The sequence below is a fragment of the Podarcis tiliguerta genome (assembly GCF_965153285.1).
Source record: "Podarcis tiliguerta genome assembly, chromosome: 4".
Lineage (NCBI taxonomy): Eukaryota > Metazoa > Chordata > Lepidosauria > Squamata > Lacertidae > Podarcis > Podarcis tiliguerta.
Window position 1 is genome coordinate 92,170,618 of NC_139537.1, and position 24,948 is coordinate 92,195,565.

The following is a 24,948-nucleotide window of genomic DNA, read 5'->3' on the forward strand; positions in this document are numbered from 1 at the left end:
CCGGTTCCACTGATTTTAATGGGAATATTAACCATGTGTTTAAATAACTTGCACTGAAATCAATAGATGCTTAAAATCTTTGGTCTGGCAAGACTTTGGCCTTTTGAGTTATATCTCATTAGTGCATTAGCTTTTTGGAAAACAAAGAAGAGGTAATGCTTAATAAACATAACTTGTGTATATTCCCTATTGAGTTTAATGGGGCTTATGTGCACCTACATTCAATCAATCAATCCAATCAGTTAATTAATTAACAGCCCTTCAGCCCAAGGATCATTGGGCGGTTTACAGTATAAAAACACAAAAATACATTTAATATAAAGATACTAGTTGGAGTTGTTGTTGTTAGGTGATATTTGCTGATGTGGTATTTGAATTTAGAATACAATATATGGATACTTAAGAATGACATTGATATAATAAAACTACTATTAAGCAGAGAGGACAGTCTCGTGCAAAAATAAGATTTGAAATTTGCCTTATGTCCTCGAATTCCGCAAACATCCATCTGGTAATTGGTAAATAACAGCATATCTACAATTTGAGTTCCTGTATGAATTAATTAATATCCGCATATCATCTCTTTGATATACTGTGCTCTGCTGTTGCTCCCTTGAGTGTATTGATCTTAATTGCCATTCTTTTGCTAATTTAATTTTAGCTTCTGATGGTAAATTCTTTCCTGTGTTCCCTGCGCTCCTTCCTACTACCTGGAGTGAAGCACGAATTAACATTACATATGTACCCATTCAAAACATGTTTCAATAGTTGACAAGGGATGCAGACCATTATATACATTTTGTAATTTAATAACCACGCATATTAAAACCCCAATATATCAAATCCCACTGATTTCAATTGGGTTTATTGGCTTGGATAATTTGTGGATACTTTACACTCTGATCCTAATCCTAACTGTGATTACACGGAAAATAATTTCCAATAATTTTGGCAGGTCTTACTTCCTAGGAAGTGTGTTTATACTGAAGTCTTTGGTTTTTATTTATCTCCCGGCTCAGTTGAAATATTACCTTCTTGATGGTTGAGCCAGTTCATCACAATGGGATTTCACACAACCAAAAAACCTCCGTATGTCCAAACCCTATGAGAATTATGAAGTACTGCTGACATTAACAGCAGAAACCAGATTCTGTGGGGACTTACTAGATAGTAGCTAAGCAGTTTGAACTCTCCCACGTGATTGGGATGAAGAAAGGGCTCAAGGGAGTTGAGATCTGGAGACAGCACACAGACACTGTATATTTAAAGCACATGACTTACCTCAAAGAATCCTGGAAACGGTAGTTTAACCATTGCAGAGCTACAATTTCCGGCATTTAGTTCCTAGACTACTTCGGGGAAAGTCATGTGCTTTCAATGTGCATTAAACATGTGGTGTGTTCACAGCCAGAGAGGCAGCTCCCGCCCAGCAAAGGTAACCTTTAAATCAGACCTCAGCGCAAAGGTGTCCTATAGAATCTTTCCACTTTCAGAGCTGTTGCAAGTTTGCATTTCCTAACATAGCATACGCCTACTTACACTTTTAACTTGCTTTTGCGGCATCAGGAAAGACACCCTCATTTAAGCAATGTGCCTTTTTGCAGCGAGTTACTAATGGCTTTGAAACTAACCTGACTGGCCTGATCACTTTCTACTTGCAAGAGTTGTTATCCATTACATCTTGCCTGGGCTTGACCGACAAACCCACAGGCAGAGTAGACCTAAGGCAGCAGATTTTATTAAAGATTTCACAAACTGCTTCCAAATCCTTGTTTGAAATTGAAATCCTAGTTTGACGTAGGTTTGGAAGCGGTCCTGGTTAGGGCTGGCCTGAAGTTGCATGGCATTGGCAAGCTTTGGTTATTGCAAACCACAGAAGGGAGGGGTGAAGCTGCTGCGCGTGAGGGGGATGGGGCGGAACAAGGACTGCTGAAACTTGTGGAACATTCCCAATCATTTATTGATTAGGTGAGCATGACATGTGAACCTGTATGGTAAGCTAAACGTAATTGGCCTGTTGGCTTTTCAAAGCTCATCCCGACAAAGAATGGGTGTCTCTCTGCAGTGAATTCAGTGTACAAGCAAGCCCCTGTACACTTTGTAGTGACTTTGAAGTTCTTTAACTTTTACCTTAATATGAGTGTATTCTTATTTCGGCCTATTCTTAGGCGAGTTATCTTAGAATCATAGAATTGGAGGGGAAGAATCATAGAATTGAAGGGGACTGCAAAGGTCATCTCGTTCAACCCCCTGCAATACAGGAAACTCAGCTAGGGATACCTCAGTTGGTAGAGCATGAGACTGTTCATCTCAGGGTTGTGGGGTCAAGCCCTACATTGGGCAAAAGATTCCTTCATTGCAGAGGGTTGGACTTTCATTCTATGATCGTGTCTTCTGTTCTTAACATTAGATACACTGCAGATTCTTTGAGATTTGTTTCTGATGAGTTGTTTAGAACAGCGTCATGCAATACCTGCGTTTGCTGCTCAGTTTCTCAAGCAGGTATAATTTGTGGACTTGTAATGCTGAATGCACACCAGAAGGGGACCTTCAGCCAGCTAGAGCTGTTAGCATGTGCAGACAGCTGTTGGTGTGCATCTGCCCTTCATACTTAATGCGTGTTAGTCAAGACACTGGTGTAGTGCTAGTATATCCCCCAACAAGTGCTGCGTACAGAAGTTTATTTTATGTGCATTTGATGGGGTTGACCAGTTTTAGCTCATTTCTGAATGAAGCAGAGAAAATCATAACAAAAAGGAAGAGAGTAATGATCTAAGAATTGTGTAAGAAGAAAAAGGTGCTGCTGGACTCCCACAGAGATCTGCAAGCAGTTTTGTGTGGATATTGAAAAGCATGGGGGATAAAATGGAGCCTTTAGGATACCCATGGCCTAATTGCTGCAACCCTCCCCCAGCACAACCGTTTTGCAAATGACTGTCCCAAGTAGGGAGAAGAATCACTTTGGTGCTGTACTGCCTGCCGGAGAGGGTGGAGTTGCCACAGAAGTGACTTTAGGAAGCTGGTCAGACTAATGGTCCTTCTAGTTCAGTATTGCTTTTTCTGCCTGGAAGTAACTTTCTAGGTTTTCAGATCGTGCTCTTTTACAGCCCTACCTGGGGCCCTTTGGATGTGCTCTGTTGCTAAGCCATGGCCACTCCCCAAAGACCCTCAGACTTGCTCTTCTCAGCTCACCTGGTAGAACATTGCAGCTGATGTGAGGGTCCGCGGAGTCCTGAATCCTTCAGACCCTGGTCTGCAGCACCATACAGAGGAGCACGATAACCCACCACACCCAGGAAGGTCCCAGCGTTGTAGGGAGAGGTACAGCCGCCCTGTCCTGTCCTGTTGCTTAAGGACCAGTTCAAGGATTTAACCATGATGGGAAGGGAGATGATGTTGGCAGAACAACAACGTGTGATGAATCCTCACTGCCATTATCGGGGCACAAGGGGTGCCTTCTCTTGTCACAACAGATTTCAAAATACATTAACTAAGCTGACCCAATACACAATTATCCAGCCTTGCATAAAGGAATTCTTTTCTGGAGAGTTTTTGCCGTTGTAGCAACATGGGCCCTGCTTCCTTTGCAGCTGGTGGTAGATTTTTCCTCCCGCTTTCCCACATGGCCTAAACGCCACCCGTGCTATTATAATATAAAGCCAGCTTTGAAGTAAACCCAATAGATTTTCTTAATAAGCTCATTGCTATCCTGTAAATAGCATGAGGCACATTAAAAAAAACCCAACCTACCTTATAGTGGCTAGTGGATCAGTGGATCAGGTTAAGTAATCCTGGCAAGGAAGATGCGGTTCATTTTAATGAAATTGTTACTTGTAGGTGAACATTATAAATAAGAAAACAAATAAACAAAGCTTGATCAGCCTTGCAAAATAATTCCATCCATTTGATTCCTAGTACACTTTTTGCTACATTCTGTGGTGCCAGTCACGATGTTTTGCAATGAAATCTATTTAGGGTTACAGACTTTGTCTCTGCTAAGAGATGAGGAACGCTATTTTTTTCCTGGAAGAAGGCACATTCAGAGAAGGCCTTTACCTCCTGAGGAAATGAGGACAGACTGCTTGGAGATAGCTGCTAAATAATGCAAACTGGGACTGCAGCCCTAAACACTGAGCATGCATAGGATTGCCTTGTGAGTAGTAAAATGATGAACTGGAAATTGTTATAGAGCCTTCTGAATAGTAAGCATGTTCATCTGCATTATGCTAGGACTAGAATGATCAGTAATTTGTTTTATATTTTTAATATGTAGCTAGCCCCAAGTCTGAGTGTCAAATGCATTAAAACATTAAGAACTTTGTCGTCTCCCAGCTTAATCCTTCCCTCCCAAAGTCAGCCCAGACAGACAAATATCAAGTAACAGTGGAAAATGCTCATTTGTGTTAGAAGGTCTGAGGTGGAAAAAACCTTACAACTGATACTGATAGTGAAAGTGACTAGTTAATAATAATAATAATAAACGAGTGTTTCCTGCAAAACTTGTGTTTGTCATTTAAGGATGAAGAGATTAGCTGATTGTGCAGTTTGTTCTTTATTTCCTTTACATATCCTTGGCTTTAAAAATCTGTGGCACATTGTAAGAAGCAGCTAATGCCATAAAGCTACTTAGATAGGGCGAAAAACCACAGGTAATTTGAAAGTTGTTTGAATAAGATTTCTGCTTTATTTTCACAGGTCCATGCATTGTAAGTGCCTTTCTGAAGTCACTCGTACAAGAAACAATTCGTCTGCTTTTCCCCAGAACGATTTCTCTGCCAGCTCTTACCTTATGTGTCATCTGCAGCAGTTTGCCAGCCACTTGATGCAAAACTGACTCCTGCATTTACAGAGCCTGAGGAAAATATTAGTTTGGGCATGAAAACTGCTGAATGTGTAGCTCTTTCCGTGTAATCAATGCCAACAAAGAGGACACAGTGGGCTAAAATGTTGTTGAGGAATGCCATTGCATGAAAATAAAACTTGCTGAACAAAACGGTGTCAACAAAACCATCGAGGGACTCACATTTTCTACAGCCAGAAATGCTACCGAGCATGAATATTGTGCAGCCAAAAGTCTACAAGTGGCACATATTGATTGATGATTGACATGCTTGCTGATAAATAGTTGTCTCATTCAGCTTTGTGCGCATTGGACTCTCTGAAGCATTTATTACATCATTGCTGCAAGGAGCTATTTACATTGAAAGGGTTTCCCTGAGTTGTTGGAATTCATAACTCGAGGTGATTTCATTAACAGCAACTCTCAAAATCTAAATCAATTGTACATCATGGCTTTGAATGTTGCTCCTGTAAGAGATACAAAATGGCTGACATTAGAAGTGTGCCGGCAGTTTCAGAGAGGAACTTGTTCACGCTCTGATGAGGAATGTAAATTTGCACATCCACCCAAAAGCTGCCAGGTTGAAAATGGAAGAGTTATTGCCTGCTTCGATTCCCTAAAGGTAAGAACTAAACATTATGTGTCTTGTTTATGGCAAGAAATAATGGTTTATTAAGTGATTTTAAAGATACTGCTGCTGTTAATAGTTGCAGTGTAAATTAAATACAAAGTATGGTTTGTATTAACAGCAGCTTAGAATCCAGACTACGATGTGAGCTTCCAAACGTACAGTAGGCAAACCATGGATTGGAACGTGCCTCTTTTTGTTTCCCAACCTCTCTCTATACCCAGCTTAATTAAATTTACTGCTGTCTGTGTTTCAAAAGTCCGGTCTGGATAGAACAGCAGACTATGGTGTTCCACAGACTAGGACAGGCATAGGCAAACTCGGCCCTACAGATGTTTTGGGATTACAATTCCCATCATCCCTGACCACTGGTCCTGCTAGCTAGGGATGATGGAAGTTGTAGTCCCAAGACATCTGGAGGGCCGAGTTTGCCTATGCCTGGACTAGGAAGTCAAGGAGGGAATAGGAGAATGGAGGCGGGTGAAGGGGAACACATGAGCCTGAAACTATTAACGAAAGCCAAACATGGGTTTTCCATTACATCCAAACTAGATCACCATTCCTTTTATTTGAGGTGTTGTCTGAGTTCAGCCTGTGTTGTATCTTATTTGAAGAAGAAGAAGAAAAGGGGGGGGGGGGGAGAGACTGCATATTTTCCTTGTAGCTGTGAATCTCAAAGTCTGTGGTGTCACCTAGTATGCCATGAGTAATAAATTGATTTACATAATTATAAGCTCCTACGTTCCCAAAGTACTACCAAAAGAGGCTGCCCACTGTTCCTGCAGCTTTAATTGCTCTGGCCTTACCTCCCTCCTGTCAGCCTCCACAGTGTGGAGGTAATTCTTACACACAGGCTAATACATTGTGAACAACTTGTCTATAAGGCCACTTCCTCAAATGAGTCTTAAATGGCTATGTTTTGAAAACTTCTAATGCGAATGTACAAACTAGATGGGCTGGAGGCACACACAACTTTACTCAATCCCCTCTAGAATTAAAACTGATGATGCGATTTAGAAAAATCAAGAGATTCAAATGTGTTTAATACTGCCATATTCTGAAAGCACCCCAAGCTCCTTTAGCTACAGATCCCTGTAAATGACACCTTTAGATGAGGCACTTCTTCTTCCCTTGCTTATTCTATCCTACCCAAGTCAACTGGCCTGGTGTATGAGAGTCAGAGCCCAGTATCTCTTGCCAGCGTCCCTAAACCCACTCTCCTATAAACCCCAACATTTCCAATTAGCATACTTAGCATCCCAGAAGCCGTAGAGCTTCACCAAAGCTGTTTGATAGTCCGTTGATGCTACAAGGTGCACATGTCTTCTTTCTTCAGCCACTACCTTCCTAAGCTAAGGGCAGCAGGGTTTCTGGGAGCCCATTGGCTTTTCAGCCCTCCTCCTCGCAGTCAAATTGTGGGATCAGCCTGAGAAAGTCTGTCCAGCTTCTTGAAACTTTTTGTTTGTATAAAGCATAAGAGTAACAAAAGTTTTATCGTGCATTTTTTATTGTAATTGGTTTGGTTGTTTATACAGGCTTATTAAGAGTCAAATGCTTAGTTCTGAGAATCAAAAGACCTGTTTAGTTTTAAAACGTTGATGTGGTTAAATGATTAAGGCTATTTTTGGCTTAGTGGCGGTACTTGGATAGTGTGTAGACTTCTATGCTCCATTTCTCAGAATGGTAAGTACTTGTCAGTCATGCCCATTCTCTCTTTGGCTTAGAGCCCCCTTCCATAAAATGTTTTTCAACTTTGCACATCTTAAATCTAAGACATTTGGATATATGCATACCCTTTAAGAAGAGGAAGTGTTTGCATCACCACTAAGATGCAAGTTAGTCTGCAAATGTACATCTTAGCAGTAAACAGGTTCACACGATAACCTTCCTTTAGGATATTTCTGGTGTGTTTCTGGTCTGGAGAGAGATGTATGTTAAGGGCGGGGGGGGGGGGGAGAGAAGTAACTGTAGAAAAAAGAAAGGCCCCTTCAGGAAAATCTGTTGGCTTTATATCATGCAAGTCCTTCAGACAAACAATTGTCTTTGTGCACTATTAATGACCTTAATCCATGGATTATCATATTGTGTTTTAATAGCTTCTTAAGAGATGTTCTAACTCATTTAGGACAGTTAAAGCATGCATGTTTTATTGTTACATGCACATCCTTTGCTCTCTTAGTCTATATGCGCCGCATATAAATCATTTTACGCTCAACGCAACTTGCCTTGCTTCCGTAACCCGTGAATTTGTATAATACCAAGGAAGACTTGGCACTATGTGCAATTAAATATTTAGCAGCAGGAACAGGAGTCCAAGTGATTGAACATGGCTTGGGGGTCACCATTGCCATGCTTTTCATACAAGCAGAGTTATCTTTGCTTAAATTTTTATGTAAGCAAGTTTGCATGATGACCCTGGGGGCTGGGAGGCTTGTTCGCAAGTCACAGCACAGAGACGAACTCAGCATGATGGAGGCAAAGACATTTGTTTCTTCATGGATCTGCCCTTATTCACAGGTAGTGTGAGCTTTCTAAACAGAAAGAAAGAAAGGGGGGGGGGCACCTGTCACTTCTCACGATGGTGTGGAAAGTTCATCTCCCGCCAGCACCCTTCTTTTTTTCTTAAAAATTTGACCCACCTATCCGTTGCTTTTTGTCTGATTGGACAGATATGGGAACAGCAAGCACAGCTGCCCCAAACCACTCTGTCATTAACTCACTTGGTGATTTGGGGCTAGTCACAATATCTCAGTCTCTGTTCTCAATCTCAGTAAAAGATTAGGCACCTCCCTCCAAGCTGAATGAATGAACAAGGTGGAGAACTGTAAAATGATTAGGGGATGAAAACTTCTTGCCTGCTGCCCAGAATCTGCTCTCCTTCTAGTTCATATTTACAAGAGACATAACCCCAGAGGGGCTGCAGCAGAGCATGGGTATGAAAGTATCAGGGTTCTAGAGAAAAGGAAATTCCTAATTGAAAGCATTTTGTTGGCCATATATTTTTACAACTTTTATTCCATCTTCATGAAATCCTTAACTGTGATACTAATCACTTGGCCAAATTTGCTTTAGATTCTCAGTGGTTACTAGCAGAAGTGACCCGCTGGGTGTAGCAGAGATTCCACGGTGACGTCCTGTTAGGTGGGTCACTATTGCTTACAGGAAGTTGGCACAGTGTAGATGCACCAGCGGAGCCAGTGGTGTGTTTTCATCATGCCAACTTTTCTGCCACCTTACTCCTTCTTTACGCCTTTCTCCTGCCTAGAAGTTATATTCCAGGTATACCAAGTTAACATTTATGATATAATATATTTGCAAACTTTTAGAAGAGAATTACCACACATACATATGGACAATAGCCTTAGACAGTTTTCAGCAGAATTAAACACTAATCCAAAAGTCTTCTTAGAAGGAAGGCTTGCAGTGAAGCCAAAGACATAGTAGGAAGTATTATTTCAAATATGCATCAATATTTTTTTGGATTTAGCAGCTAAGGGCTAGTGTTTGTTTGGGTGCAGTTCATTAAAAGTCTGAACACATGAAGACCCATCAACAAGAAAGCTCCACAAAGGGAGAATAGGAACAGAAAAATCACCACGAGGTGATCCAAATTATTGAATAACCAGGGCCAAAGCAAAAGACAGCTTAACATTACTACCCATATTTCACATTAATATTTGTTAGCTGTATTGACTGGCAAGATACCAGGTGTTTTTGTTTCCCTTTAACATTATAATCAATAATGTTCGTAGGGGGTGTTGCATAATAATTTTAAAAATGCAATATTTTGAAATATGTCTGCCCAATAACTGGCCTTTATAAGCCTAGAGGCTGTATTTTGAACTACAGTTTCTGTGCAGTTTTGAAAGACAGCTTCATTGGATAACAGTGGCTGAAGCTGATGAAAAGGTGCTTCATGAACAGAGGTCACTTGGGCCATACCTAGGAACCTGATCATTTTAGGGGGAGTGCAAATCAATTCAGAACAGGCTGAACACCATCTGCCTGACCAGATGTACCCCTTGCCCATATCCACTTTTGGACATATGGTGAAAAGTGGGGCATGAATGCCTTAAATAAAATAATAGAACTTCCATCTTGTCAGGATTGAGTTTCTGTTAAGTAGCCTTCATCCATCCCATTGTCTACCCCAGACAGTGATTCAACAGTCTGAACACCTCACTTGTCTGAGATGCAAAAAGGAGAACAAGAGCTGGATGTCATCATCCGGTCCCTGAAATACGCACCTTGTCTGTTTTAAAGACATCTGTTTTCTGTACCAGAATATGAATACATACATAATGTTTATACCTTACCTAGGGGTGACAGGAGTTCAACAGTAACTAATCCCAGATCTAAAATTGTGGCCCTCCACTTTTCAGTCATTTAATCCAGATCAATACTGGAGTAATCACATGGATTATAATGAGATACCGTATTTTTCGCCCTAAAAGATGCACTTCCCCCCTCCAAAAATGAAGGGGAAATGTGTGTGCGTCCTATGGGGCGAATGCAGGCTTTTGCTGAAGCCTGGAGAGCGAGGGGGGTCGGTGTGCACCGAACCCTCTCGCTCTCCAGGCTTCAGGAAGCTATCCGCTAGCCGTGGGAGAGCTGCGCGACTTGCGGAGAGCTGCCTGCACCCCAAAGCCTAGGGCGCGCTACGCTCAGCACGCCCCAGGCTTCTGGCTTCGCGCAGCTCTCCCACGGCTTGCGGATAGCAGCCTGTTTTGGGGGCTGGGGTCGGGGGAAGCTCGGGCTTCCCCAGCCCCGCACCTGGGAGGGAAATAATTTCCCCCCCTTTATTTCCCCCCCAAAAAACTAGGTGCGTCCTAAGGGCCGGTGCGTCCTATGGGGCGAAAAATACGGTAAATATTTGAAGAAAACATGCATGCTAATTTTTCCATTCCAAACGCATAAAATGGGCCCAAATGTTTGAGACTTAATCGTTTGGAACTTCAATGCATCATGTTCCTTAAGAATTGTTACCTAGAAGCACAAGTCGCACAAATAGCTAGCCCTGTGCCTGAGTGTTCTCTGCCTGAGAGCAAGGTACTAATACTAAACTTAGCAAATAGTTTAGTTCCAATAGTTCTCAGTTCCAATAGGGAACACCACCACATTGCCAGCCCTATAATAGAGCATATCTGATGTGCATGGCCTGTTAATGTTTAAAGTTGATACTGGATCTGATATTATATCTTTGCTGCTGAAACAGATTTAATGCAGGCTATCCCCCCCTCCCCAATATTCATTTTTACTAAGGGAGATGGCAAAACCTTAGTTGTAATTTTAAAAGGTACCGTTTAAATCAGGCTGTAGTATAACAATACTTAATTGTTGTAAAGCGTTTTCACTTGTTCAAAGTGCTTCACGTGCTTTCTGTGGTTGTAATCCTTCTGAGTCTGCAAGGTGTGCAAGCATTATTATCCCCATATTTCAGATGAATGGACTGTTGCTGAAAGAGAATGTCATGCCTAAAGACACATAGTAGATTCATCGCAGGGGTGAGATTTGAACCAGCACTCCAACTGCTGGTTTGTATAATGGCATTACCATATTAGCATTTTTTAAAAACTCCTTTCCTAATACTCCCTAATGTGGAGCTGACACACAGTGACCACAACCCCAGTATCTCTTTCCTGGCCAGTCATCACCAGTTCAGACCCCATTATTGTATATATGTCAGAATTTTTTGAATTTAATAATCACATAAATGGCGTTTCCGTGTGCTGCGCTGGTGCCGGCTTGCCAGAGCAGCTTCGTCACTCTGGCCACGTGACCCGGAAGTGTCTCCGGACAGCACTGGCTCCCGGCCTCTAGAGTGAGATGAGCGCACAACTCTAGAGTCTGTCAGGACTGGCCCGTACGGGCAGGGGTACCTTTACCTTTACCTTAATCACATAAAAATGATTTAAGTGAGTGCAGCTTCCCTTGGATTCTTATAATCTAATAACCCCCTCTTTTTAAGGCTTTCATACTATATAAATAAGAAAAATCCTGCTTTAAAATGATTTAAATCAGACTTCATTTTTACTAGTCAGATATTTTCTAAAGTTGGTTGTACGTCAGAACAACAACACCACCAACAACATAATAATAATTTATTACTTGTATCACACCCATCTGTCTGAGTTGCCCAAGCCACTCTGGGCAGTTTCCAACAAAATCTAATAGAAAATAATGAAACATCAGGCATTAAAAACATCCTGATAACTACGGAAAGTTGCATAATTGTGTCTCTCTTTGACATCTGAGGGGAGGGCATTCCACAGAGCAGGTGCCACTACCAAAAAGGCCCTCTGCCTGGTTCCCTGTAATTTCACTTCTTACAATGAAGAAACCACCAGAAGGCTCTGAAAACTGGACCTCTCTTTCCAGCTGGGCTGAATGATGGGGGGCGGGGGCGGGTAGAGATGCTCCTTCAGGTATACCGGGCTAATGCTGTTTAGGGCTTCAAAGGTCCTCACCAACACTTTGAATTGTGCTCGGAAACGTACTGGGAGCCAACGTAGGTCTTTCAGGACCAGTGTTATATAGTCTCGGCGACCGCTCCCGGTCACCAGTCTAGCTGCTGCATTCTGGATTAATTGTAATTTCCAGGTCACCTTCAAAGGTAGCCCCACGTAGAACACATTGCAGTAGTCCAAGCGAGAGATAACCAAAGCATATACCACTCTGGTGAGACAGAACGCAGACAAGTAGGCTCTCAGCTGGCGTACTGGATGGAGCCCCTGGACACATAATTGGCCTGCGCCTCCATGGACAGCTGTCCATGACCCCAGGCTGCACACCTGGTCCTAGGGGCATAGTTCCAGAGAGTCCTCCACACCTGCCCACTTGCTATCAGCGGTACTTCTGTCTTGTCGAGATTCAGTCTCAATCTGTTAATCCATCCTCTAACTGCCTCCACAAACTCACACAGTTCTCTATACTTGCATGCTCTGAGAGTAAGCCTTACTGAACTTAATGACACTACTTTTGAGGATGCCTCTATAGGATTGCGCTGTGATTTGATTTGAAATCACGGGCTTCTGCTTGTTGTTCATTAGACACATGTCAATCCCAGAAGAGGAGTTCACATTCTTTGCAGAGAATAATGTATTTTTTATTTATTTTTAGAGCTGAGCTGACTGCTGAGGTAGCTGGAGGGTATAAAACTGGATTCTGTTCATGGATTGTTCTGAATGAATAGAGATTGGCTTCTTGGACCTAGGGACGCGGGTGGCGCTGTGGGTAAAAGCCTCAGCGCCTAGGGCTTGCCGATCGAAAGGTCGGCGGTTCGAATCCCTGCGGCAGGGTGCGCTCCCGCTGTTCGGTCCCAGCGCCTGCCAACCTAGCAGTTCGAAAGCACCCCTGGTTGCAAGTAGATAAATAGGGACCGCTTACTAGCGGGAAGGTAAACAGCGTTTCCGTGTGCGGCTCTGGCTCGCCAGAGCAGCGATGTCACGCTGGCCACGTGACCCGGAAGTGTCTTCGGACAGCGCTGGCCCTTGGCCTCTTGAGTGAGGTGGGCGCACAACCCTAGAGTCTGTCAAGACTGGCCCGTACGGGCAGGGGTACCTTTACCTTTACCTTTTTTTCTTGGACCTAGGGGCTGGATCACAATACTTTTGATGATGTTCTAGTCCCTGTTCCTTCTCTAGTTACCATAATAGTGCACTACTTCTGTATATAGATAGAGAGATCTTCTCATTATGTTTGAATGAGGGTCATGGAGTCAGTTGTAAATGACTTTGCTTTAAGATGTTTGAATTTAGCATATTTGTATTGTATTCAGACCTCCTTTTAAATCAGCCCCCCCCCCCTCCAAAACCACTCAGCCTTATAATTGGAAGAATAGGTCAACCAATGATATTTACCAACATATTTAGTAGGACTGGGTTTTGTTTTTCAGGTTTTCGGGGATTTTTTGTTTTTGCAGCTGTAGCATCTCCTTGAAGTAGAAACATCAAGATATAAAGACACATTCACAGGCTTGTAATAGCTTGTCTTAGTAATTATAGATTTGTTTCAAATTGTAGCCTTCTGCTAACAGAAGAGTCTGTCATCTTACATTGAAATGAGCAATTAAGTGTACAACTTGTAATATATTTGGTTGTTTAAAGAGAACCACAAAATACAATATGTTTGTTTGCTTCTCCTTTTTAAGTTTGGGATTGTACATTTTAAAAAGCTGAATGTTCATTAAGAGAAATTATATAATCCATTCAGCGCAGTTTCCTAATTATTAGATGGTAATTGATTTACAGTACAATCCTGCTCATGCTTACTTGGAAGTAAGCACCACTGTGTTTATTGGGGATTTTCCCCTCTTGTAAGTGTGTTAAGGATTATAGTTTTAAAGACTCAAGATTTAGTACCCCCCAACTTGAACTGGTGGGAAACAGAGAGAGTAGAAATGGGAAATAAAAATGCCAGGAAAAATGTGTGATGTCCTCTCCCGGTATACCCCATGGAGGACCTTAAGGTCCATAAATAGCAACACCCTAGAGGTCCCGGGCCCTAAGGAAGTCAGATTAGCCTCAACCAGAGCCAGGGCCTTTTCAACACTGGCTCCGGCCTGGTGGAACGCTCTGTCTCATGAGACCAGGGCCCTGCAGGATCTGATTTCTTTCCGCAGGGCCTGTAAGACAGAGTTGTTCCGCCTGGCCTTTGGCTTGGAGTCACGTTGATTCCCTCCCCCTCTTTCTTTTTCCTTTCTCCTCCTCTGATGAGGCTGCATTTTAATGTTTTAATGTTGTATTTTAATCTTGTTTTTTAAGTTGCATTTCAATCAACTTGTTTTTTATTGGTTGTTAGCTGCCCTGAGCCCGGTCTTAGCTGGGGAGGGCGGGGTATAAATAAATTATTATTATTATTATTATTATTATTATTATTATTATTATTATTATTATTACAATTAGATATGAGACTTGTTGATTTATCTGGAAATGCTAGAAATATTATGAGCCAGGAATTTCTAATTTAGAACTGCAGTCATACCTTGGGTTGAAGTTGCTTCAGGTTGAGTGCTTTCAGGTTGTGCTCTGCGGCGACCCAGAAGTAACGGAACACATTACTTCTGGGTTTCGCCACTCGCGCATGCGCAGACGGTCAAAATGACGTCTCACGCATGCACGGAAGCGGCAAATCGCAACCCGTGCATGCACAGATGCAAGTTGCATTTACTTCAGGATGTGAACGGGGCTCCGGAACGGATCCTGTTCGTATCCAGAGGTATCACCGTACTGATCTATTCATGATTACAAAGGGAAGACACCCAGGAGTAAAATTTTAAGGTTTTTGACTGACAGTGCATATCATTGCAAGGTAAATATTTAAAAACCACCCCATGTATCCTCCTTTACAGTAAACTCCATTGAAAGTGTGTATTTTGAGTAAACCTTTATAGTAGGAGTTGCCAACTTTCGCGAACTAGTGTGGAAATATTGAGCAAGTGATGGGGTGCCAGTCACAAAATGGCTGTTGTGTCGTGGTGGTGGGGGGGGCATAATACAAAATTAGAGAGGGGCAACCGTCCCCTTCTTTATGCTTCTTGTGGGAAGTCCACTGTGTCCTGCTGGTCCTGATAATGGAGATCATACATACAAACATTAATGCTGGTGCTGTCTATTAACAACAGAGAGCATTCATCAGTACCAGGAAAAATATACGAGGTAGCCACACCACTCCCATTTTGCAGAAATCAGAAGTTATTTTGTCCTATAGCTTGCTTTCCAAGTGGGCAAAAACCTTTTTAATTATTATTTTAGATTATTATTATAAATCTCTTTAACAGTAACAAAACACAAAAATCAAGAACAACTTTGGTGTAATGGAGTACAACACAATTACATAAGATGTTAAGTCTGTTGTACAAATACACCTAAGAGCCCAAGCAACATTGCTGAATTTTCAAATTCTCCTGTCAAGAATTGCTGGAGGCTGTCTAAACCTGCCCCCTTCATTAAGACACTTAAAAAGGGATACCATTCATTAATAATAATAATAATTTATTTATATACCGCCCTCCCCAGCCAAGGCCGGGCTCAGAGCGGCTAGCAACAGTAAAAATAGCACAGTTTACATAAAATCACAGTCATTTAATTGAAACACATTCTAAAATCAGTTCAGAATCAAATTAATGGCAACCATTGGGCTAGAGTTCTATGAAGATTACAAGTTCAGTCCCCCCTTAAATAACTTAATGGCGGTAAGTTAGATGTTCTGAGAACTATATAATCCATATATTTTTATACCACATCTCTTGAGATTTCCAGTGGGATGTTGTTACTAGTCTCACATGGTGCGAGTCACTTTCTAGGGGCAAGAGGGCTAGAGCTGGGTCTGGAATTAGCTTCTGAGGTGCAATACACACACACACACACACACACACACACACACTTTGAAAAATACTTTTTTAAAACATGAAACTGGGGCGTCTTTTTAGGAGCACCCTGAAAGCTTTCATGTGTTCTGGGACGGCAGCCCCTCATGTCTAGGATTGCACCAGGGCAAACCAATACTGAAGGGCTGGGGCAGTGCAGAATGATGGATATACCACCCCAACTGAAGCCCTGGTAAGTGATGAGAGGCTTTCCCTCCTTTTTATTGCTGTCGCTGGTCCAAAGTCTCCATGACCTTGCGCCCAAACATCCCATTTTGTGGCTTCCACTGACTACTGTTGGCAGGAGAGACCTTCAGATCAGTTCTCACCTCTGCCGGTGGAGAGATGACTGCTGCATTGTTGTCAACATAGGGAAGTAGGATTGCAACCTAAATTTTGAAGGCAGCAGTTACTTAATAAAGTCCTAAATAAACTAGCTGCTATTTAAGATGTGATCCTTAACATCCTGGCTTAGAAGTGAGGATCATTAAAATTCTGACAGGATTTGATATCACAGCTAGCTACCAGATTTGCAAGTCCAGTTCTAATTTGTAGATCTCTGTGTGTATAAAATTAATTTCAGACATCTCTGTTGATAGGAATAATCTGTAGCAATCATTTGCAGTGCCATGTTGATGAGAGCTGTTCATCCCCTTTCCTCAAGGAACAGCCGCATACAATTATTAATTTCTTTTAATAAAGTAAACTTGAAATCCTTACCAAAGTAGGGTTGTTTCTGCCCTGCAGCTCAGATGTTGCCTAGTGATCTGGCTGTGTGAATTTTCTTCAGACAAAATGCTACTTATCCATCATAATTTTACTGTCACACACTGATATAAGACAGAAAAAGAAAAAGACTTCACTCAAGTAAATCAGTTATTTTTAGAATACATGTCGTTTGAAAAGCATTACGGAAAAATCTTAAACTTGAAAAGGACTAATGATAGAGCACAGTTTAAGCTCTGTTATATTTTTAACCTAAATATCTTTCAGATCTGAAGTGCCATGGTGATTTTAATCATGGTATGAGGTACATGTCAGAAAGAAAAGCTTGAAACAAGTAACTCAGTCATCTTTGTTATAAGTGGTTGGGACTGTGGCATGGAGATAATTAGAAATATGCATTTGCTGTGTATTACAATGCTGTGGTCATCCTGAATGTAAAAATATCCATCTTGAATGCCAGAATTCGATCAAGTGAAATCAGATTTCTGAACTAAGCTAGTATTTGCTTTGCGTTGTCTGTTCAGAATAATTGCCACCTATGTCCTTCATCGTACTCTGACTTTTCTGCTAGGCAGCTTTGCAGATATTGCCAGAGACAGATTAATTTTGTTAATCATATTTTGACTAGCTTCCCTGATTCCCTTACCACTCTTGGTGTGTTTTATTTGCATAGCACCTAATAAATAATAATAATAATAATAATAATAATTTTATTTATACCCTGCCCATCTGGCTGGGTTTCCCCATCCACTCTGGGCGGCTCATCTGATAACAACAACAACAATAATATTTTTTTTCTATACCCCGCCCTCCCCAGCCAAGACCGGGCTCAGGGCGGCTAACACCAGGTATAAAAACAATTGATTAAAATACAACTTAAAAACAAGATTAAAATACAGCATTTAAAATGCAGCCTCATTTCAGTAGAAACTCAAATCAAAAACTTTTTGGGGATGAAAACGTCAAATCTTCACCAAGGCCAACTATCCAGAATGGTCCTACGTGGGCCAGAAAAAAGCCAGGGAAGTCCCCAAATAGGGGAGGGGATCAAGTTGATTCCAAGCCAAAGGCTAGCCGGAACAACTCTGCAGAAAGTAATCAGATCCTGCAGGGCCCTGATGATGAGGCTAAGTATGTTCAGGCTCGCCTAATGGGAGGACCCACAAAAGTTGTAGAGCTCAAGTAACCAAGAAGATGACTTGATGAGAGTCGGAGCCAGCTCATTCCAGTTCCCCCCACCCCACCCTTTTCAGCAATGATTTGTATAACAGCAGCAATGAGACTGAGAAGGGCAAAGCTGACAGGCAGCACCATCACCTGGAGAGGTTGGAAGGCAGGTAAGGAAGGCTGACTGAGGCTGGGAGGAGCAGCAACACCCGGTCCACCCAACAGACTGATCTGTTATGCCAGACTGCAGGTTAGATCTTGTAAAGGTGAGAGAGGTGGATAATGGAAGTATTGTGCTTGTTTTCCCCATGGCAGGGTGAGCACTTTCAGTCTCAAAGGAGGAAAAGGAGCATCCTGGCAGAAGAAGACAAATTTCCCCTCCCCACAGCCTCTAAGGTCATTCCCGATAAACCGTGTTTACACCGGCAGACCCTGCTTTAATGTATTTTTTGCAGGAATAATACAGGATGCGTGCAAACTCTGCCTTGGCATGTGAGGTATTCATTTCAGCTATAAATGTGAATGGAACCTGGACTGTCTTTTTATTTTCTTTAATCCCCTCAAGCTCTGCTTTATCAAGATTAATGAATGACTTGCCAAATGAAGTTCTTCGTTTATTTTTAATCTGCTCCCCATAATTTTTTGTCACCTTCCCAAGGAACTGGAAATGTTTTATCATGCTGCCCTCTCATTGGGAAATCCTGCCCCCCTAAACACATGCATTGTTAATGGCACAGTTGCAGCTCTGGCAGTATCATTAAGCAATGAAACCCAGCCAGCCAGCCTCACACAGAGATAAGAGAATGTGCCTTTGTATAGTGGTGGAATTTTCATCCATCTACTTGAATGCTTTGCAAGATTGTTGCGTTTTGCCCTTTTCTAGGAAAACCACTTTTCTGGTTGGACAATGAAGGATGAAGCCTACTAATAAAATAAAGCCTCTGTATATTGTTCATAATACAGTAAAGCTTAGAGACGGTTGGTGATATCAGACTCGCATTGTGCCAGGCACTTGGGGCTATATGTAGTAAAAATGTAGACCTTGCCTCAGAGAGAGAGTAATATGTAAACCATTGGTATTGATTTTCCAGCCAGAGTTTAGCATATTTAATTCCTATTGAAATCACCAGTGCTTAACTTTGGCTGGATCCTGCCCTGGGTGACCTTCTTGATACGTTCTTAACACATCTTGTTCTGCAGGCCAGTTGCTTAATAACCTCCTATTTCCATTTCTCCAATTAGCAGTGTCATCTAGTTAGTTCCCAGATCTGAAGAATTCAACCTGTTCTCCAGCAAAGGAGAGGCCATGGTCCCAAGCAGGCAGGTTTTATGGATGGTTAGATGGTCAGAATAATAGAATTTAGGTCCTTTTAACTTCCTCTGCTGTACTTGCCCCTTTAGTAATTGAGTTTCCATTTATGTAATTAGTGCAAAAGGATGGGATTAACATATGTAACAGAAGCACATAATTTATTAATTATAATTTATGTTCACTATAGTATGCAGATGGCTTTATTATAGTGTTGTGTGGAGGGAAGGGGGGGGGGTTCCTTACTTTATTAACAAAACCCAACTTCTATTCCAATGGTTTTCTTAAACCCATACTTCTGCCACCATTTAATTCCACCTCTGTCCTTAATAGCCCAGTGGGATATAGACGTGCTTCAAAGCCAATCTGGTATAGTTGCTATACTTAACTATGATATTAATGTTTATTTCTTACAAGATTATGTAGTACACAGGCTTATGTGGTTACTTTAATATACCGTATTTTTCTCTCTATAGCACACAGATTTTTTCTCCTAAAATGTAAGGGGAAATGTCTGTGCGTGTTATTGAGCGAATGTGTGGTCCCTGGAGCTGACTGGCGTGAGTGCAGGGGCAAAAATCAGGCAAAAATCAAATCGCGCATCACGGAGGAGGGAAGCCTGAAGAGAGGAAGCTGCTGCTTTCCTGCATTCTGCCTCAGGGTCTTACTGCCCACCCTCTTCTGTTTCATTGCTATGGGACAAAGAGCAGGGAAATCCCCTGCCCTCCAGGCAAGCAGAGGGGAAAGGAAAGGATCGCGTCCTTCCTTCTAATTCCTCTCTGTGCTCTAATGCTTTCTAGGGACTCGCAGGCAGCTGGAAAACATGCAGGTGGGAGAGAGAGAGAGAGAGAAAGAGAGGGCTGGCTTGGTGGGTGGGGGAAAACTTTTGCCTTCCTTTCCTCCCTCCCGTTAAACCCCTCTCCTGCATTCTTAGCAAGCTGCTTCTCTGCACACCCCTCTCGTGCTCCTTGTCCCTTCTGTGTTTTTCCTTCCCTCCCCACTTAAAACGTGGTTACAAAGCACGGATCCACAGGGATTCTCAGGATTTTTGCATTGGGTCACCCCAAATTCACTATCAGATCACATGTCTGCGGCCACAGCATGAAGCACAAAAATGATACATCCCCTGTTTCATTCAGAATCCCCCCCCCCTTGTTTTCCTCCTCTAAAAACGATGTGTGTCTTATGGTTAGGTGCGTGTTATAGAGCGAAAAATACGGTAGTTCTATCTCCTTAAATTCTTATACACTTTTCTGACTTGTTACTGGAACTTGAAATACCAACCAAGACAACTTGGAGGATGTAATCTGTTACAGTATTAAAAAGCTTCTGCTCCACTCCAGTTAAGCCTTACTAACAGTGTAACTGAGGACTTTGGCAAAAGCCCTTGTTGGGTCACGTATTCAAGCATAGGATCTGTTTTTCATCTTCTTCTGGCTGTCCACCACAAGGACCAAGCACCAACCTACATTGATTTATCCGGACTAGCACCTAGCCATATATGCATTTCTTCCAACTCCGCCCCACATCCAGCTCCAGCCAATCACACTGTCCAACTAAGAATTCTAAATCTGCTACCCACCAACCAGAATTTGCATACCTTCTCTCCTTCTTTTGCATACTGAGAGTTCCTTCTCCAGCCCCTCCCCAGCTGTCAGTTAGGGTTCCCCAATGACTGTTATAAACCGACTTTCACCTGACCAGATAGAAGACTTCTTCCATCACAAACATTGTGCAAGGGTTGGGTGGGTAAAGCTTATATTCTTCTACTTTCGTGTATGTGTCTCTTCCCCCCTCCTTTCTTCCCAAGTTATTCAACACTAAAGTCTCACAACAAATGTAACTGATCTGTAAAAAAACAACCTGAAAAAGAGACAGTGCATGTGCTTTTGTAAACCAAGAAAATCTTTAATATTTCTTTTTTAAAAAAAATAATAATCATGCAGCAGACATTACAGTACAGAAAAACACGTTAAGTTACACAAAACAGTGAAACCTCGGTTCCTGAATGCCTCCGTTACTGTACGTTTCGGCTCCCGAGCACCCAAAACCCGAAAGTAAGTGTTCCGGTATTTGAACATTTTTCAGAATCCGAATGTCCGACGCAACTTCCGCTTGAGTGCAAGAAGTCCTTGCAACCAATCGTAAGCTGTGCCTCAGTTGTCGAACGTTTTGGAAGCTGAACGGGCTTCCGGAATGGATTACATTCAACAGTCGAGGTTTGACTGTACCTATTAAAAGACAGTTGAAACAAACAGGATTTCTTTGCAGTTTGCAAAGTACATTGGGGTCCAGCTTCTAAACATTTATTTAGTGTCAATAATGTGTTACGCTTAGGCTTGTAGGAGGTAATGATTATATATAGATTTAAGAAAAAAATAGCAGATACAGTGGTGCCCCGCAAGACGAATGCCTCGGAAGACGAAAAACTCGCAAGACGAAAGAGTTTTCCGTTTTCTGAGTTGCTTCGCAAGACGGATTTCCCTATGGGCTTGCTTCGCAAGACGAAACGTCTTGCACCTTTTTTTTTTTAAACCGCCAATGCATTCCTATGGGAAACCGTCAATACACATTGGTGCTTCGCAAGACGAAAAAACTCGTAGAACGAAAAAACTCGCAGAACGAATTAATTTCGTCTTGTGGGGCACCACTGTATTTTGTAAGGTTAGAACTGCACTGGGTAGTTCTAGAGACAAGGGGGCGGAATCAGAGGAAGGATACTCGAGACACTCTGTGTGTGATCTCTAGGGGAAATGTCACCCCATTTGTCAGTAGTAGAAAATCTCCCTATTTTCAAAACAAACAAAAAACAAACAGGTTTTCTGTCTGGATGTAAGAAGGGATGCTGTTTTTTTATTATTTAACTTGATCAAATGTAAAATTGTGTTAAATCGAAATCTGAGACTAATGTAACAGAACAAATGGAAGTCTACATACAAAAAATTGAATCCCTTACTCTCTTATCAAATAGAATGGCTCGGTTCGAACAACTGTATCTTGGCCTTTTTAGTTGTGCACACAGTCCCTTCAGTCTTCCCTTTGCAGTGTATTCAAACCATTAAGTCTCTAATTAACCATTGTTTCTCATTTTGCCCAAACTGGGAAACCTGACTTCAGAACCAGCCAGGATGTTAATCCACTGTTTGAATTTGGTTTAATATCCTGTCTTGGCCCAGGTCTTGTAACCATAGCTTCCCTAGAATCATAGAATCATAGAGTTGGAAGAGACCACAAGGGTCATCGAGTCCAACCCCCTGCCAAGCAGGAAACACCATCAGAGCACTCCTGACATATGGTTGTCAAGCCTCTGCTTAAAGACCTCCAAAGAAGGAGACTCCACCACACTCCTTGGCAGCAAATTCCACTGTCAAACAGCTCTTACTGTCAGGAAGTTCTTCCTAATGTTTAAGTGGAATCTTCTTTCTTGTAGTTTGTATCCATTGCTCCGTGTCCGCTTCTCTGGAGCAGCAGAAAACAACCTTTCTCCCTCCTCTATGTGACATCCTTTTATATATTTGAACATGGCTATCATATCACCCCTTAACCTCCTCTTCTCCAGGCTAAACATGCCCAGCTCCCTTAGCCGATCCTCATAAGGCATTGTTTCCAGGCCTTTGACCATTTTGGTTGCCCTCCTCTGTACACGTTCTAGTTTGTCAGTGTCCTTCTTGAACTGTGGTGCCCAGAACTGGACACAGTACTCCAGGTGAGGTCTGACCAGAGCAGAATACAGTGGCACTATAACTTCCCTTGATCTAGATGCTATACTCCTATTGATGCAGCCCAGAATTGCATTGGCTTTTTTAGCTGCCGCGTCACACTGTTGGCTCATGTTAAGTTTGTGGTCAACCAAGACTCCTAGATCCTTTTCACATGTACTGCTCTCAAGCCAGGTGTCACCCATCTTGTATTTGTGCCTCTCATTTTTTTTGCCCAAGTGCAATACTTTACATTTCTCCCTGTTAAAATTCATCTTGTTTGTTTTGGCCCAGTTCTCTAATCTGTCAAGGTCGTTTTGAAGTGTGATCCTGTCTTCTGGGGTGTTAGCCACCCCTCCCAGTTTGGTGTCATCTGCAAATTTGATCAGGATGCCCTTGAGTCCATCATCCAAGTCGTTGATAAAGATGTTGAATAAGACCGGGCCCAAGACAGAACCCTGTGGCACCCCACTAGTCACTCTTCTCCAGGATGAAGAGGAACCATTGATGAGCACCCTTTGGGTCCGGTCAGTCAGCCAGTTACAAATCCACTGAGTGGTAGCATAGTCAAGACCGCATTTTACCAGCTTCTTTACAAGAATATCATGGGGCACCTTGTCAAATGCCTTGCTGAAATCAAGGTAGACTACATCCACTGTGTTCCCTTCATCTACCAGGCTTGTAATTCTGTCAAAAAATGAGATCAGGTTAGTCTGACATGACTTATTTTTCAGAAATCCATGCTGACTATTGGTGATCACAGCATTCCTTTCTAGGTGCTCACAGATTGTTTGCTTAATGATCTGCTCCAGAATCTTCCCTGGTATTGATGTTAGACTGACTGGGCGGTAATTATTTGGGTCCTCTCTTTTCCCCTTTTTGAAAATAGGGACAACATTTGCCCTCCTCCAGTCTGCCGGGACTTCGCCTGTTCTCCAGGAATTCTCAAAGATGACTGCCAGTGGTTCTGAGATCACATCTGCCAGTTCTTTTAATACTCTTGGATGCAGTTCATCTGGCCCTGGAGACTTGAATACATCTAAACTAGCCAAGTATTCTTGTACTATCTCCTTAGTTATTCTGGGCTGTGTTTCCTCTGCTGAATCATTTCCTCCAAATTCTTCAGGTCGGGCATTGTTTTCTTTATCGGAGAAGACTGAGGCAAAGAAGGCATTGAGGAGTTCAGCCCTTTCTGTGTCCCCTGTTTGCATTTCACCATCTTCTCCTCTGAGTGACCCCACTGTTTCTTTGTTCTTCCTTTTGCTACGAACATACCCATAGAAGCCTTTTTTGTTGCTTTTAACCTCTCTAGCAAGCCTGAGTTCATTCTGTGCTTTAGCTTTTCTGACTTTGTGTCTACACGTGCTGGCTATTTGTTTGAATTCCTCTTTGGTGGTTTCCCCCCTTTTCCATTTTTTGTACACATCCTTTTTTAATCTTAACTCAGTTAAAAGTTCTTTAGATAGCCACCCTGGCTTCTTTAGGCACCTTCCATGTTTCCGTCTCATTGGTATTGCCTGAAGTTGTGCTTTTACTATCTCCCTCTTAACAAACTCCCAGCCATCATGAACTCCCTTTCCTTTTAGTATTACTGTCCATGGGATCTCACCCAGCACTTCCCTAAGTTTTATGAAGTCGGCTTTCTTAAAGTCAAGAAATTGAGTCCTAGTATGCTTGGCTGCTCCTTTCCGTTGTATAGTAAACTTCAGAAGAGCATGATCACTTGCGCCTAATGATCCTTCCACTTCTACCCCATTAACCAGGTCATCGACATTGGTTAGGACCAGATCTAAAATGGCTGTTCCTCTTGTTGCTTCTCCCACTTTCTGGACAATGAAGTTGTCTGCAAGGCCAGTGAGGAATCTGTTTGACCTTATGCTCTTGGCTGAGTTTGACATCCAACAAATATCTGGGTAATTGAAGTCCCCCATTACTACTATCTCCCTTCCTTTTGCATGCTTGGCCATCTGTTCCAGGAAGGCATCATCTATGTCCTCCGTTTGGCTTGGGGATCTATAGTAAACTCCCACAATGAGGTCACTATTATTCTTCTCTCCCTTAATTTTGACCCAAATGCTCTCACTTTGGCTTTGAGGTTCTAAATCTTGGATCTCTTCACAGGTATACACATCCCTGACATATAACGCCACTCCTCCTCCTTTCTTGTCTGGTCTGTTTCTCTGAAATAGATTGTACCCCTCCATTTTTACATTC

At 42.2% G+C, this 24,948-nt stretch overlaps 1 protein-coding gene across 26 annotated transcripts in view; it reads left to right on the top strand.

The window, feature by feature from the left end:
* Positions 1-24,948, top strand: part of MBNL2 (muscleblind like splicing regulator 2) — an 82,994-nt gene that overhangs the window by 16,233 nt on the left and 41,813 nt on the right. For 23 of the 26 annotated variants that reach the window (XM_083435879.1, XM_083435875.1, XM_083435876.1 and 20 more), the window contains exon 2: positions 4,696-5,462. In XM_083435879.1, coding sequence (XP_083292005.1) covers positions 5,289-5,462 — 174 coding nt within the window. In that variant the 5' untranslated portion in view covers positions 4,696-5,288. Of the gene's footprint in view, positions 1-3,980; positions 4,154-4,695; positions 5,463-24,948 lie in introns of those variants that run through there. The other 3 variants (XM_083435881.1, XM_083435864.1, XM_083435877.1) reach the window with 2 other exon arrangements.